A 15,854-nucleotide genomic window follows, 5' to 3' on the forward strand; every position below is an offset into this window, starting at 1 on the left:
CCTTTTGTGAAATTTGACTGAGACATTTTACATGTCAAGTTAGCCTTGTGGAAACTGAAAATTCATTTCCTCCATCTGTAAGCATTTACTTCTTGATAAAACAGTAGCATGTCATATTATTTCAATAAAAATACAAGCGGTAAAAGAGGCAGTTATTCCTTGATTGATAAAAGCTGTGGGAAGAGAATTCCTTTTGACAAAATCAGTCTACATAGCAGGGGAGGGACATTTTTGTTTCCTGATGAGCAGGTGCTCAGGCACAGAAACTACCCATGGCAAAGTGATAGCCTACAGTTGACCACAGTCAGGTCACTTAGGGGAGGAAGCTACTACTGGAGTCTCTGGGCAAATGAGAGTCCTAAGTGGGGTGTGTTGACTTACAGAAAGGGAAGACGAAGCTGAGGAGTCATATAACTTACTTTCCATTCTCTCACTCCACTGATGCCTGGTCATTGATGGTATGCCAAACTTTGTGCTAAATATATATATATATATATATTCCCCTTCTCATAGTTGGTACTGACAGAATGCAGAGTTATGCAATAATTAGTAGCTTCATTATTTGAAATGCAATTTTAAATGTAGTCAAACATAGTGGTAATCCATTCTTAAAGAGAAAATGCTATGACTATTCTTCTCACTTCTCAGTCAATCTGGTTATATACTCATGCATATGAAATCAACCCATCGAGGCTTATAATGGACTCAGAAAAATTTAACAGAGCCCTGAGCCTCCTTCATTAATTCTAAAAGTCCTGAAATCTTACAGCAAATTCATACAGCTTTACTTGGATCACAGCACTATTCTAATTAATCACTCCAATTTTCTACTGGTACTCCATTCTTCATCCAGCAGCAGGCTGGATGACTTAAAACAGTACTTGGATCCCAGCATTCTCCTGTTAAAAATCCATCAACGGCTTGTGATAACCCTCTGAACGAAGCCTAAACCCTTTATGTGACTTAAAAGGTCCTTTGTTAGCTATCCTTCTGTGTTTCTTACCATTTCTGCTTCCTCGTACTTTATACTCAAGTCATTAGGAAATTCTTGCATTTCTCAAGTAGGTCAATGTCTTTTATTTCTGGAACTTAAAATAGAGCAATTTCTTTTCTACACACTGTTTTTTTTTCATACTTTTGACTCATTTTTAAGCTTGCTTCAGGTATCAACTTAAATAATACTCTGTTCATAGAGCTTTCTTCCTCCCAATTGGTAGACATTCCATGTGGGGTTCTGGCAAGGCAGTTTAAGTATATTTAATGTCTGTATAATCTTCCACCAATGGAAAACTCACATGAACCTGCCAAGCCACACTGAGATCAGAGAGCTCCCTACTCCTCTCATCATTCTCTAAACCAAGCTCTCTCATATTGACTGGATGACAAGGTGAAGGCAGGGGAAGGTGGTAGTTTTTTACAGAAGGTTACTTCTGTCTCCTTACAAACCCACAGGGAGAGGACTCTGGCACCAAATTTTGAAGGCTTTAGCATGTCATCCACCTAGTACTTTTTTGTCTTTTTTTTTTTTGGATACCAGTTATTAATTGTGGAACTACAGAAAAGTTCTCTCTCAAGATGTTATATTGACTTAATTGTCTATTTCTTACATGACATATTATATGAGGGCAAGGACCATCTTTTTTATATCAATATTAGATTCTACGGTCTTCCATAGTGCCAAGTACACAGGAGATGCTCAATAAATACATGTTAAATGAGAAAGAGAAGGGAAACCTCTAGTCCAAAACCATAAGCCCTAGTTAGCAAAACAGTTTCTGAGGTTCAGTAATCTTGTACTAGTAATCCTGCAAACAAATATATTATAAATATTTATCATCTTGGTTAGTAATAGCTTCCTTAAAAGTTTGGTTTTACTCAAGGTAATAAAGACAAAATAGTTTCACATTAAAATATTTAGCAAATGTACAGCACTGTTGGTGCATATGTTTCATTAACTTTAATTATGGGAGTAAATAAAAAAATCCAGGAAGGTCAAAAAAAGAGAGAGAACTCAAATAACGTTATTTATAAAACATAACTTACCTCCACGGCCAAAATTTCCAATATCATTTGGGCCACTATTACTATTATTTACTGGCAAGCTTGTGGCTGGCCAAGAATCAGCAAGCCATGGATAGCTGGGATCACCAGCATTTAGAAGACCTGGACGGCTAAAACAGAGATTACAAGGAAATTAATGCATGGAGCTCAATGCAAGATTTTGACACCCATCTCATGCAATATAAAGGGTTAAGAAATCAAAGATATTAATTGACTTCAAATTAATACATGTAGACTCCCTAGAATTAAATAACTCCAGCAATTCATTAAGGCTATACATAGATTAACAGTGGACACAGGGAGTCCTTGCCCGGGATTCTGTCCATGTCCAGATGAATTCAGGTGTCTGCCCTGAAACTGGTAGGAATCAATAACATACTAGGATCCCAAAACAAGGTTTGATGATAAATTGGCACCTCAAGGGAACAACTGCTCAAAGTGACTTCTCTATGTCAGCCATTTCTAAAACTTTGGGCTATTCCTTCCTCAATTCCCGCAGCTCCCTTATGTATCTGTCCCCTCTAGGCTGTAACCCTTGTTATGACCCTTCACGCTTGATTTGGAGGCAAGGAACAAGGAACTTAGCAAAATTAATGAACAGTATTTATACTCTCCATCAATAGCACATTTCCAAGTTCTTATCTGCAAAACATCAAGGGCATATTAAGGGTTTTTTTTTAAGGTAATGAAAGATACACTGTGATCTGATCCAGCATGTGAGTATAGTCTATGAGGAAAATTTCCTTCACGTCATATTTAATAAAGAACTCCCTCCTTTAATATAAAAGATGGGATTCTGATTCCTTTCCAGATTACTAGCATATTTACACGGAAATAGAACATCTATAATCATTACACTTTTCTTTTGATAGACCCCTTCTGGTACAATCCCTAAGAGAAACATGTGTTTCTATGGAAACTGCAATAAGAAGACCCAACTGCTTTCTTGCTACATCCACAAGCTCTCATTAGACTTAATCTCTTTTTGCTAAAATATTGATTACATGGGAGATTGGAAGTTATTACCAGGGCCTAATTACAATCTCCATATTGGCAAAGGGAAAATAGATGAGGATGTATGAGTTTGTTATCAGCTTTTATCAATTTCAATTGAGTATCCAAAGTTGTGGAATCCAGTCCTATCAATCTATAGCCTATTCATCATCCATGAATCATTTACTTTGTGATCGATTATGTGTAATTGTTCACTCACAGCAATTTAGTGAGAGCCAATAAGGAGTCTTAAACAACAGCAACTTCATTTGCTAATGTCTAATTAATGCAATAAACATCCTGCTAACAAATGAACACATTCCATGTGATATTTACTACTAATTTCTTCAGGGGCATCTGGGAGATATGAAACATCTGGACCTGATTCCTCTAAAGTGCACAACAGATAGATCATTAAACTTTGTGCTAAGCCATTTAATTCCTCCCAGAATTCTCAGACTTTTAAATGATCATTTATTACAATAATAGCCTCTTACTATAGTGTTTCCCCAGTCCTGATTAAAAAAATAATACTAATGAAGCCATCTCCTTAGCCTACCTTCCGTTGGTCATTAGTCCTCCATCTCCTCTTTGAAACGTAACTATAAAAAAAGAAAAAAAAGGAAGACATGCACGCACAAGTCGTCAATATTAATTACAATTCATAACAACTACATATTGGCCCTTAGTTTAGAGCTGAGGCCTCTGGGAATTTTAACAAAATATAATTAACATAATTGTACAGAGAGTAACAGTGGTTTGGCCCCAAGGCAAAGCCATCATTTGCTCCAATTTTAATAGGACATTTCAAAATTCTTTAAGCCAAATCCAAGGTTAAGTTAAAGAACCAATTCGTATTTAAATGTCAAACCTGTTACAATGAGTATATATAGTGATATTGCAAGATCATCGTAACATTATTGTGAATTTATCAAATCAAGATTTTTAATTTTAAAACAAAGGTGTCCTAATTAGAAGGCATAAGGCAAAACACTCATAATAGAAATTGAAGCAGGGAAGTTCCAACATGTTATGTCCTTCTAATGAAACTTATTGACTACAGATTTTTCACCATCACAAATCCTTTGATGACCCTCATAAACAGTGATAATTACAACAGACATGAACTATAATTAATAGAGAATAACATGCTCAGAAAAATGAATTTTTCAAATAATTGATACTGAATATATTCCTAATTGTATGTAGTGATCAGAAAAGTTGAATCCTCCATATAACTATGGAACTTATTAGCAACACCAGTAAGCATCCACCAGAGCTACAGCCAGTGAATCCAGTGAATCTCCTCTCTCCAGTCAATAGTTTCAAGTCTACAAAGCCAACAACATGAAAGTGGATTTTAACGACTGGTCAAAGAACGTTATTATCAGTTCAGGTCTGTCATCCATTGCCCAAACCTCTGCAGCCAAAGGTATTTGGACTCCAAAATGATTCAGAATTGAGAAAGGTAATATACTTTGCATATTACAAAGAGGTTCTAAAACAGTAAACTGTATTCAAAGTTATTTAGTTTTTCTGCAGTGGAATGTGAACATCCATTATTAGTAGAATAAAGTCTACAAATAGCTTCACATTAGTTTGGATCAAATTTTGCCATTACATTATGGCAAACTAGAAAATTATTTTTAAAAAGAAATGTGGAGTTTAGAAGTGTACAGCTTGCAAAAGTGCAATGAACCTGCAATTCTGACCAAAATTAACGTGGATTGGCTAAACCAATCACTGGGGATGAAGGAGAAAAAAATACCATTTTCACTGCTGTGCACCCAGTAAACCCTGTCTTTGGAAGGCATTGACTATATTTACTATGATTTTTTAAATGTGGTAAGTACAGGGGAAAATAAATGAAATTTAATTAGTTGATTCATATTTGTAAGTAATTAGAGGATATATTGCCACTTAATATATACACATAGTGAATACTTCTTAATTTGAGTAACTCTCCATAACTCCTCTGTTCTCAAGTTTGGGCTATCTGATATGGTGATGACTCTTTAAATTTTACGAATTTCCAAATGAAGTCCCTCCTTTAAGGTTATCTACTAATAGTATCTCTCATGATATCAGAATCAGGTAATATGATTATAAACTCCAAGAGTCTTCATGGGACAGTAAAGCATATCAGGGCTCTCAGGAAGTTCTTATTGGTACCTGAAATATACTCTGCCTTATCAGTTGTACATGTAATATCTCAAACGCATTGCAAAACAATCCTGACATAACCTTTGCATCTGCTCAGCACTGGCTATAGGCACATGCTCAGAGAAGATGAAAGAATACAAATGCGAAAGGCTCACTGAAGTGCGCGGAATCAGGAATCAGCAGTGCATCTGTCCCACATTGTGCCCCTTTAATAACTGCTTTTAACAAAAAAGAATTAATCTGAAATAATTAATGCAAAAAATTGAGCACTGGAGATATTAAATAAATGCCTGATTAGTACACACGCAATGTGAAAACAGTATAGCTAATTAGCCTTCCATCTGATGTGACTTTCTAGTTTGTGGTTTTTCTTAATGGACTATCAAGTGATTGTTTTAGTCTGTTAAAAGAGAGTTAAGATAATGGTGTGAATATTATTGTGAATATGCAAATAAGCAGATGCTCATGGGCTACACCTCAAAATGTGCTGTTTAAGAGATATGTGAGAAGCTAAATTGTTTTCCCTAATTTAGATGCTCTTTTGTCCCATTCAAACTTTCTGTTAGTGCCAGAGCAATAAATAATATTAGAGGAAAGGAGGACAACAGAAGCAGAGGTACAAACATTGAGTTGTACTTAACTTTAATACACGAACCAGTGGCAAATTCTTCAGGACATGTAAAGTTTAAAGTATTATAATAGAACACTGAAAACCTTATAAAAAATATATCACGAGGCCGGGCGCGGTGGCTTACGTCTGTAATCCCTGCACTTTGGGAGGCCCAAGGGGTTGGATCACGAGGTCAGGAGTTCAAGACCAGCCTAGCCAAGACAGTGAAACCCTGTCTCTACTAAGAATACAAAAATTAGCCGGGCATGGTGGCAAGTGCCTGTAATCCCAGCTATTCGAGAGGCTGAGGTAGGAGAATTGCTTGAACTCTGGGGGCAGAGGTTGCAGTGAGCTGAGATCATGCCAGTGCACTCCAGCCTGGACGACAGAGTGAGACTCTGTCTCAAGAAAAAAAAAAGATATATATATATATATACACATATATACACATAATGCATTAAAATTAATTTGCAAACTTATTAGGGCATGAACACTATAGTATGTATGGCCAATATCTGGCAATTGAAAACTAAATGCCGTGAGCAAAATAATTTAAATTTAAAAATATTTCATATTAAGCATTTGGGACAACCTATTTTCTGTTTCTGTTCCCATCACCATTAAAATACGGTTTTCAAATGATTCTAGACTGCCAATAGGGTGTCAAAGTATTCCGTAAAGACATTTATCTCTGTATCTGCGCATATTAACGACACAAGGCAAAACTTCACACTACATTATGTAAGTATTTGATGACCTTAAAAAGGTTCATATATAATTTAGTACAAAATCTAAATGTCCATTTTGTATTATTTCTGGCAGAATTTTTAAAAAACTCTTCTCTTAATGGGTTGTTTAGTTGTGTTTCTAAAGAAGAGAAAAAAAGGGAACACTTTTTCAAGTTTCATTTTTTACTTTATGCTGCAAAACTGGTTCTATTTTGAAAAGTAGATCAAAAGGAACAACTTCTCTTAGATCATGAAGTTTAGGGAAGACTACAAATAACTATGAACAATGAGAACTCCTCAAAGGGAAATCATATCTGGTGTTCTGATCAGGGTTTTGTGTGTGTGCAGAAAGACGAACATACAAATAAAACGCCACAGCAAATTGAAAGCTATTTTGAGGTGGTTCTCATTTCGAAGAAGTGTTTGCCTTGAAGCTGTAAGAAGGGTTGGGTGTGGCCAGACAATCTTGTTCTCATCACAATTTTGATAATCACAGAGTAGTAACTTTGTGCTTATTCGAGATACCTATGGAATAACTGTGACTCTCAATCAGAAGTCTCTGCTAGTATCCAAAAATTAAGAACTGTCAAGGAGTTACACAGGGAATATTTTAGCTTCTACTAACTGAATAGTATAAGTGCTTAGGTTTCCAAAAAGCTCTGCGGACACCACAATCTAAAATGCTTTTGAAAACATTTTGAATTTCTTGCAATTTCTGCAACACATATAAGGTAAAGAGATTTTGCAAGGTTATAGCATGCAAAAAGTAACTCTAATATGACCTCACAGAATTAATCCTAACCTCATGCCTGCTACAACTGGGGTAGAAGAGGAGAAAACATAACTGTGGTAAATTGACATTTTGAGTGAGGAAGCTTTCAGAGTGCCTGTCTTTAGTAGGTCACATTTTCCTACTCCAAATGGAAACTTTACTGTTGCAGCCAAGCCTCATTCCCTTTCCCGATAAGCTATTTCTCAAATATGAATGTAGATTAATCCTTTTTTAATAAGCACTAACTCAGCCCAGATAATCAGAGTATAAAAAATCCATTAAATCTTTTAAGTGCCTTGGATGGTTTTGTCCAATAATTTATATTTCACTGATGATTTTAAGACGTATGTGTGAAGTGTTTAGCATTTCACATAATTTGTTCACTCACATTAAATTGTTTATATTTACTGAGCTTCATAAAATCTGTTATCTTCAGAGTCAGCCATCTATCAGTTAAGTATAAAACTTCTGAAAGGCTTCTCTCTGGCTTGGCCTTATTCCAAAATACCTGAAGGGCACAGCACCTTCTGAGTTAGCAGTTCTTCTACAAGCAGATGAGTATCAATAACAATAAAAAATTGTAATAGGAAATGTACTATTCTTGTCAAGCTCAATGATCAACATCTATTTTCAAATTAAGTGCATAGGCTGTGCAAAGAATTGCTGTTAAAAAAAAGAAGAAAAGTCTCTCTGGTGTAATTTTACTAACAGTATAAACTTACTACCTATGAGAGATATTTTATTTCTAAGGAGTGAGTGAATGAAGAAATATGGAGGATAAAAATGCAACACCCCAAATGTGAATATATTAGAACTTTGCACTGAACTGACCAGCATAGTCAATTTTTTATTATCATTGCTAACGTCAAGCAAAGGGATACACACCAAATAGTCCATGAATTAAATCAGTTCTTCCTTATATTTCACATGATTTATACAAGTGTATCACAGAGATGTAATATAACATGGCGGCTGATTAAACAGAAAGGTGATGGGCAATGCCTTCAGCGATGAAGGCAGAGAACTGGACTGCATAACAAGAAGGCACATTAAAGTATCACTAATTTTCCAGACTTTGACACTCAGCAGTTACTGCCTAGCACCCCTTTCTGCAAAGAATCCCTCACTGTTGAAGTGATATAGCACTTGGGTGACAAATTATGAGGAAGCAGAGAGGCAGCAACCAATGAGAAATGAGAATGGCAGGATGATGGCATGTCACCAAACATGGAAGCCTTTTGTCAATAGATATGCTGTACTACTTTCTCTGGTCCTGGAAATGTATTCTATCAAGTAACTAATACATTTTATCTTCATAAGATACAGACACAAGCTACAATGCTATAATCAAATGATCATAAACATATAAATGCATCAAATAACAAGCAAGGCAACCAAGTCAGTGCTATACTCAGCATTTTGCACTATTTCCACATTCTCAGCAGTTTAGGCGCCTACAAGCCACAGCATCTTAAAAGCTTAATAACCAATGACGCCTCTGTCAAAATCAGTTACTAAGACATTTATGCTTCCTAGCAAAGTTAATATTAGAAATAGAAGATTGAATGCAATGTCTCAAAAACTTCTTACATATTTGTAAAATCATGTCCAATTAAAATTGGTCCCTTGTGAATTCTAGAAAGTGTGAAATGTTGTGAGATATTTCTTATTGTTATTGGAGAAAATATTTAAAATAAACTGCACTTAAAATTATAATCAAACGTCGCTTCAGTATTGAGTTAATTCTGTCAATCACTGACTTTACAATTTTGTGTCTCCTCTCTCTTCTCTCTCTACCATGGAGATATTTTGAAGGCCACGATATAGGACACCCTTGAAACTCTGTCCTGGCTTCTAAGAAGAAAACATTGTTGTGAATGTGCAGACCATCTAGGGTCTTCTTTTTATTGTTCTGCTTCAGCTTCTTTCTCTTTCTCTTCATTTTCCTTTTCTTTTAAAATGCTGCTTGTTTGCATTGTAATAAGAGTCTATGTAAGTGAACAGTAAATCACTTAATTCATGCCTCATCAGTCTTATCAATTCTGGTGAGATTTTTGCTTGTCAGTATTTTTCACGAGGGACATTTCCTATTGTAATCTGCATCCTGACACACTAAAAGCTATATTTCAAAATGTTCTTCTTTCCTGAACATTTAAGTAATGCTCATGCATAAATCCACTTCTCAAACATGGCTTCATAGCATGTAACACATTGTGTGTGTGTGTATGTGTGTATCTGTGTGTGTGTGTATCTGTGTGTGTGTGAGTTTATGATTTCAAAAAACTAGTTGAGAAAAACAGTTAAGCATTTTTATCAGTCTGTGCTCTTGTTATGCTTCACTGGAGCTACAAGCAGAATGACTTTGCCTCATGGTTATAAAGTGATATGGCCAAGAGCAATGCATTAAAGCATGTTGAGTGTAATTGCATTTTACAGTGCAGGTTTCTAAAATAAGCCAAAATCACTCATTTGTTATTCCTTTCTGCTCCTTCCATTCATTTCATTACATTCCTACAGATTAAGAGATTTTCTTAGCTGGAAATAGTCACTTACCAGCATAGTTACTGAGTCCCTTCCTCTTCTTTCTTCTCCAATACAACCATATGCTAAAACCCATCAAAATTACCCAGCAGGCACCACCAATACCAGCAATAAAGGCCGGTTGCTTCACCACGTCAGTGATTTGCTCAGTTATGCTGTTATTGTTTTCAGTAATGACAACTTCATTACGTCTCCCTATGGAAAAAACAATAGTATTAGTATATATTCAAACAAAAATAAGCACAGGAATACAAACATGATACATCAAAAATGAAGAAAAATTATTTGAAGGCAGGAAATACTTGTTTTGAGCCTATCACAAGTATTGATAAGCATAGTTGATAATTTTCAAAAGAAGAATCAAATCATGAGTTTGAAAATGTGGTTAAGAACACTGACCTCTTGTGTTGTGGTTTGCTATGGACGGATTCACAACCACATATTGATTTATCACCTTATAAATTATAAAAATAGTACCAGGAGTTGAATTAATAACTTATCTTGAATTATATACAGTGTTTTTAAATATAGTTTTCATTTTTAAGACAGCAATGACAACTTTTAACATGAAGTGTTTGCAAATTGCCTTTCTGCTGAGGCACTGTCCATATTCAATTGTTTGTAATTCACAAGAACATGTAACTTAATGTTAACTTTAATATTCTACCAAAGAGCTTATTTTGAGCAAATATCCTTTCATTTTCTGGAGTATTAAAACTACTATACAAAACAATGACAATTATGTAAACAGCTTTCACAGAGATCAGCATGCATAATTAAAATATGAAAAGATGAAACTCATATATTCCCTTAAAGTATCTGAAACTAATTTGAAAATCCATTTGAAAGGCAAATTTAAAGAACAACTTAAAAATTAACTTTGAGGTCTCCATCACTGAGAAATACATTTAAATCTGGACTCAGATTATTCTAGAACTAGTTGTGTTTGGAAAATTTAGACCCCTCAGATAATTAAGAAAATCTCAGTCTGCATTTTAAATCGGTCTTAAACTTGTGGAATCATAAGATTTATGGGCTTATTTAGCAGATTAAGAAATGTAGACACTGGGAATTAAGTGATTTCTAATGTCAATGTGATGCCTAATTAGTGACTAATCAAAGACTTTTAAAAGGTAAGTGGTAAGCAAAATATAAATGGCACATTTCAGCATATGACATCAAAGGAATGTGTGGGATTTTCCCTGTTTTACTTATAGCACTGTAATATATTAAAAAGATCATGGTCTTTGAAGTCATGATTTTGATGAAACAACTCTGCCACTTACTAGCCAAGTAAGCAGTAAGCTTAATCTTCCAGAGCCCGTGTCAGTTGGTTGGCACCAGTATTGTCTACTTCATGTATTTTGGGAGGATTGAAGTGGAGGCTAATATGAAGACAGTAGTTTTTGACTCAAAATTATGACCCATGTAAGTTTAAGGGCTGCTTTAAGGACTTCTCAGTCAACCTCAGTGACATGAGTGATAAATTATCTAGATTTGAGAATCCTGCAGATCTCAATTCACTTGTTTACCTCACTGCTCCTCCTTTCTTCCAAGGCAGAAAATTAGCCTACATTTCCTAGCATCTTTTGCAGTAGAGTTCAAAAAAGTAACTGAGCATTAGCCAGTGGTAACTAGGAACAAAATGTGCACATGACCTTCCAGGCCTGATCCCTAACACTGCCTTGACTTGAAACTCTATTTCCTCATTGGTTGGACAGAAACAGGGGATCTGTTGGAGGATGTTAAGCTTCTAAGACATGGAAGAGCTATGGTTTGAAAGATCCAAAACCCCTGAATAATGACATTGAGTAGAAACTCCATTTCCCATTCTGCTGATCCATATTGGTCTGAGCTGTGAATTAGAAATAAAATTTTATTTTGTTAATCTTTTCAAAATACAGGCTTTTTTATCATAGCTGTTAGCATTTCCTTACACATAATCCATTCCTGAAAGGTCTTTTGATTAAATTTCAGATTTAAATACCAACGTCACTTATGTAGTAAATCTGGCTCATTTTCCCACTATGTCTGCCTTTAATTATTATACATGTAAACATAGTCAAAACTGTATTTAAAATGAGCTCATATTTTCCATATGAGACATACACCTATCTGGTGATTTCCTTAACTATTAGCAATTATCAGAAAGAAAACATATACCTTATTGAACAGAGAAAAGAAAATTTGGCCTTCATTTTTGTCAACGGTCCACAATATATCATATTTAGTAAGCTGCAATATTTATGTTACGCAAGGTGTATTGCTATTTTTTATGCTGCTGGTATTTTTGAAACAATGTTGTCAGTTGGACTAATTAGAGCATAGACAAGGGATGTGTGTGACCTGTAACGCTCCATTGTTCTTGCAGACAAAAAATATAATGAAATATAATGTCTTCCTCCCATTGGAGAGTAATGAAGAACAAAACTAATTTGTTGGACTAAAAACTAATTAGACACATCAGGTTTGATTGTACCTATTACCGTGAAAGTTTGCAGCTGTTCCACATATTATAACCAACTATGTAATGTAAGCTTGAAAAGCCAAATGATTAGAGAAGCAAAATTATTATATTATATTATATATTATTAAGCAAAATAACTAAAATTCTTAAGTCAATGTAAATTGGTTATATGACAAATGGCTTAATGGATATATATCTGAATGTATTTGATTGTATTTTTGTGTCTGTAAATGCAATGATACAGAATTATGGACACTTTGATGTAAAAGTCATCTTACCATAGGAAACTGCACAGAAAAGAACAATACCAATGTTAAGCCAGTGTAAGGCAGTGTTTTACATTTTTACAATGTTTTAATTAATGGTCCCTTAATGGAACTTTCTGGAAGGAATGCTAAACTGAGAAGGAATAGATGGAACAATACATGGTCTGGCATAGTACAAATCTAAAGTTCTCAACCATAAATTACATCAAATGCCAATACATGATTTAATTAAAACAAAGGGGAAATGTGGTACAGTTTGAGTCACTTCAAGTGCCATTTCCAGTTCTGAATAGACAATGGGAAAGTGTAAATTGAAACAGAAAAGAAGATTAGCCATCACTAAATCACTTTTCAACCAAGGAATAACAGTTGTGTAGATAAGGGCATCAGACAAGATGTTAAGGTAGATACGCAGGAGTAATTAAGGAAACAGTTAGAAGGCTTCTCAGTACAAATGTAGATATTAAAAAGAAATAAATCTCTCAAGAACAAATAGCCTTTTCTAGGTTGAATTGTGATTTGTGTGTGTGTGTGTGTACACAAAAAATAGAATTTCTATAATTATATTTTATAATTACATTTTTAGTATAGCATATTTTAACTATTTGAATAAAAGATGGAAATATTACTTTCTACATTACTTTTATCTCATAGAAAAATCTGAAAACACTCGTATGAAACGCTAAATAGCAAATTAAAAGGTACTCATTACCCATCTGAAGACTCAGACTTTTATAAATGATAGGAAAATTAAGTGAAATTTTCTATTTGATTTAAAATAATCATTAACTTTATTATGTTAAGTTACAGTTCAGTTGTTCAGTGCATAACTGTGATAGTCATGACATGAGCTTGGTTATACTGTATGCTTGTAATTTTTTACTTCCCTACAAGGAAATAAATCCCCCAAATATCTGGCAGATAGTCACTAGGAAGAAGAAGAGTCAAGAAAGCTTTACTTGAGAATGGTATTTATAGCATGGTACTGGTACCAAAACAGAGATACAGACCAACGGAACAGAACAGATCCCTCAGAAATAACACCACACATCTATAACCACCTGATCTTTGACAAACCTGACAAAAACAAGAAATGGGGAAAGGATTCCCTATTTAATAAATGGTGCTGGGAAAACTGGCTAGCCATAAGTAGAAAGCTGAAACTGGATGCCTTCCTTACACCTTATACTAAAATTAATTCAAGATGGATTAGAGACTTAAATGTTAGACCTAAAACCGTAAAAACCCTAAAAGAAAACCTAGGCAATACCATTCAGAACATAGGCACGAGCAAGGACTTCATGACTAAAACACCAAAAGCAACGGCAACAAAAGCCAAAATTGATAAATGGGATCTAATTAAACTAAAGAGCTTCTGCACAGCAAAAGAAACTACCATCAGAGTGAACAGGCAACCTACAGAATGGGAGAACATTTTTGCAATCTACTCATCTGACAAAGGGTTAATATCCAGAATCTACAAAAAACTCAAACAAATTTACAAGAAAAAAAAACAAACAACCCCATCAAAAAGTGGGCAAAGGATATGAACAGACATTTCTCAAAAGACATTTATGCAGTCAACAGAAACATGAAAAAATTCTCATCATCACTTGCCATCAGAGAAATGAAAATCAAAACCACAATGAGATACCATCTCACACCAGTCAGAATGGCGATCATTAAAAAGTCAGGAAACAACAGGTGCTGGAGAGGATGTGGAGAAATAGGAACACTTTTACACTGTTGGTGGACTGTAAACTAATTCGACCATTGTGGAAGACAGTGTGGCGATTCCTCAAGGATCTAGAACTAGAAATATCATTTGACCCAGCCATCCCATTAGTGGGTATATACCCAAAGGATTATAAATCATGCTGCTATAAAGACACATGCACATGTATGTTTATTGCAGCACTATTCACAATAGCAAAGACTGGGAACCAACCCAAATGTCCATCAGTGACAGACTGGATTAAGAAAATGTGGCACACATACACTATGGAATACTATGCAGCCATAAAAAAGGATGAGTTCATGTCTTTTGTAGGGACATGGATGCAGCTGGAAACCATCATTCTCAGCAAACTATGGCAAGAACAGAAAACCAAACACCGCATGTTCTCACTCATAGGTGGGAACTGAACAATGAGAACACTTGGACACAGGAAGGGGAACATCACACACTGGGGCCTATCATGGGGAGGGGGGAGGGGGAAGGGATAGCATTAGGAGATATACCTAATATAAAAGATGAGTTAATGGGCGCAGCACACCAACATGGCACATGTATACATATGTAACAAACCTGCACGTTGTACACATGTACCCTAGAACATAAAGTATAATTTTAAAAATGGTATTTATTACTAAAGATAAGAAAAAAAACTATGAAAGGAAAATAAGTTATTTGACAATCTTACTTATTTTTCACTTAGAATAATTATATTCAGCCAATCCATTTCATAAAGATATAGATACAGATATAGATATTTTGTACTGTCTCTGTGGCATATATATGCCAGTATACAGCATATATATACACACACACACATATACACACACACACACGCATATATATAGCTTTTTAAGTGAAAAAGTAAGAGCTTATTTCTAAACACTATAAATGAATGCACACACATATACACACACACATATGTTAAATCCTTTTGGGTGTACCTGTATTTCTTTCTTATTCCAATTTATTTTAGAAAATCTCAGAAGGACAAGATTGTAGGTTTCCCTCAGGTTAAGGAATTAATTCAGTCTGAATGACTAATTAAGAAAGAAGCCAATTTAAAGAAAAGTTAATACTTTTAACTTTTTCTCTACAATACTTTTAATATATAAAAGAAAGAATACCTAGAGAATCTAAAAAATGTTAACACTATGACTGAATGTTAAATCTGTCCATATACAATACATATTTGTAATAGAAAGAATCATCTAGAAGCTGGCAGTCTGCTTTATACGCATCATTTTAGAAAATAGAAAAAAATGGGAATGGCTGATATCAAACACTGGACAAACACTTTAAAAATACGTAAACTATAGGAATTTTTTTAAACAATTTTACATTGACTTTTATTTAACAAAACCACATATTTACAATTCAAAAAAGTCCTACTTTGATACATTTTACTAAATAAAATTAAAGGTTAACTGTACAAGCAATTAAAACATGGTATGTAGTAGCAAGTGTTATCAGGAGTTTTCAGCAAACTCTTTAAAATAGTCAAAAGTTAAGCAGTTA

General features: G+C 34.7%; 1 protein-coding gene across 26 annotated transcripts in view; it reads right to left on the minus strand.

Moving 5' to 3' along the window:
* LOC105485558 (roundabout guidance receptor 2) overlaps positions 1-15,854 on the minus strand; it is a 1,382,758-nt gene that overhangs the window by 50,578 nt on the left and 1,316,326 nt on the right. For all 26 annotated transcript variants that reach the window (XM_071089525.1, XM_071089527.1, XM_071089519.1 and 23 more), the window contains 3 exons: positions 9,881-10,063; positions 3,614-3,656; positions 2,044-2,171 (listed from right to left, as the gene is read on the minus strand). In XM_071089525.1, the coding sequence (XP_070945626.1) occupies positions 2,044-2,171; positions 3,614-3,656; positions 9,881-10,063 (354 nt within the window). The remainder of the gene's footprint in view (positions 1-2,043; positions 2,172-3,613; positions 3,657-9,880; positions 10,064-15,854) is intronic.

The sequence above is a fragment of the Macaca nemestrina genome, chromosome 2, assembly GCF_043159975.1.
Source record: "Macaca nemestrina isolate mMacNem1 chromosome 2, mMacNem.hap1, whole genome shotgun sequence".
NCBI lineage: Eukaryota > Metazoa > Chordata > Mammalia > Primates > Cercopithecidae > Macaca > Macaca nemestrina.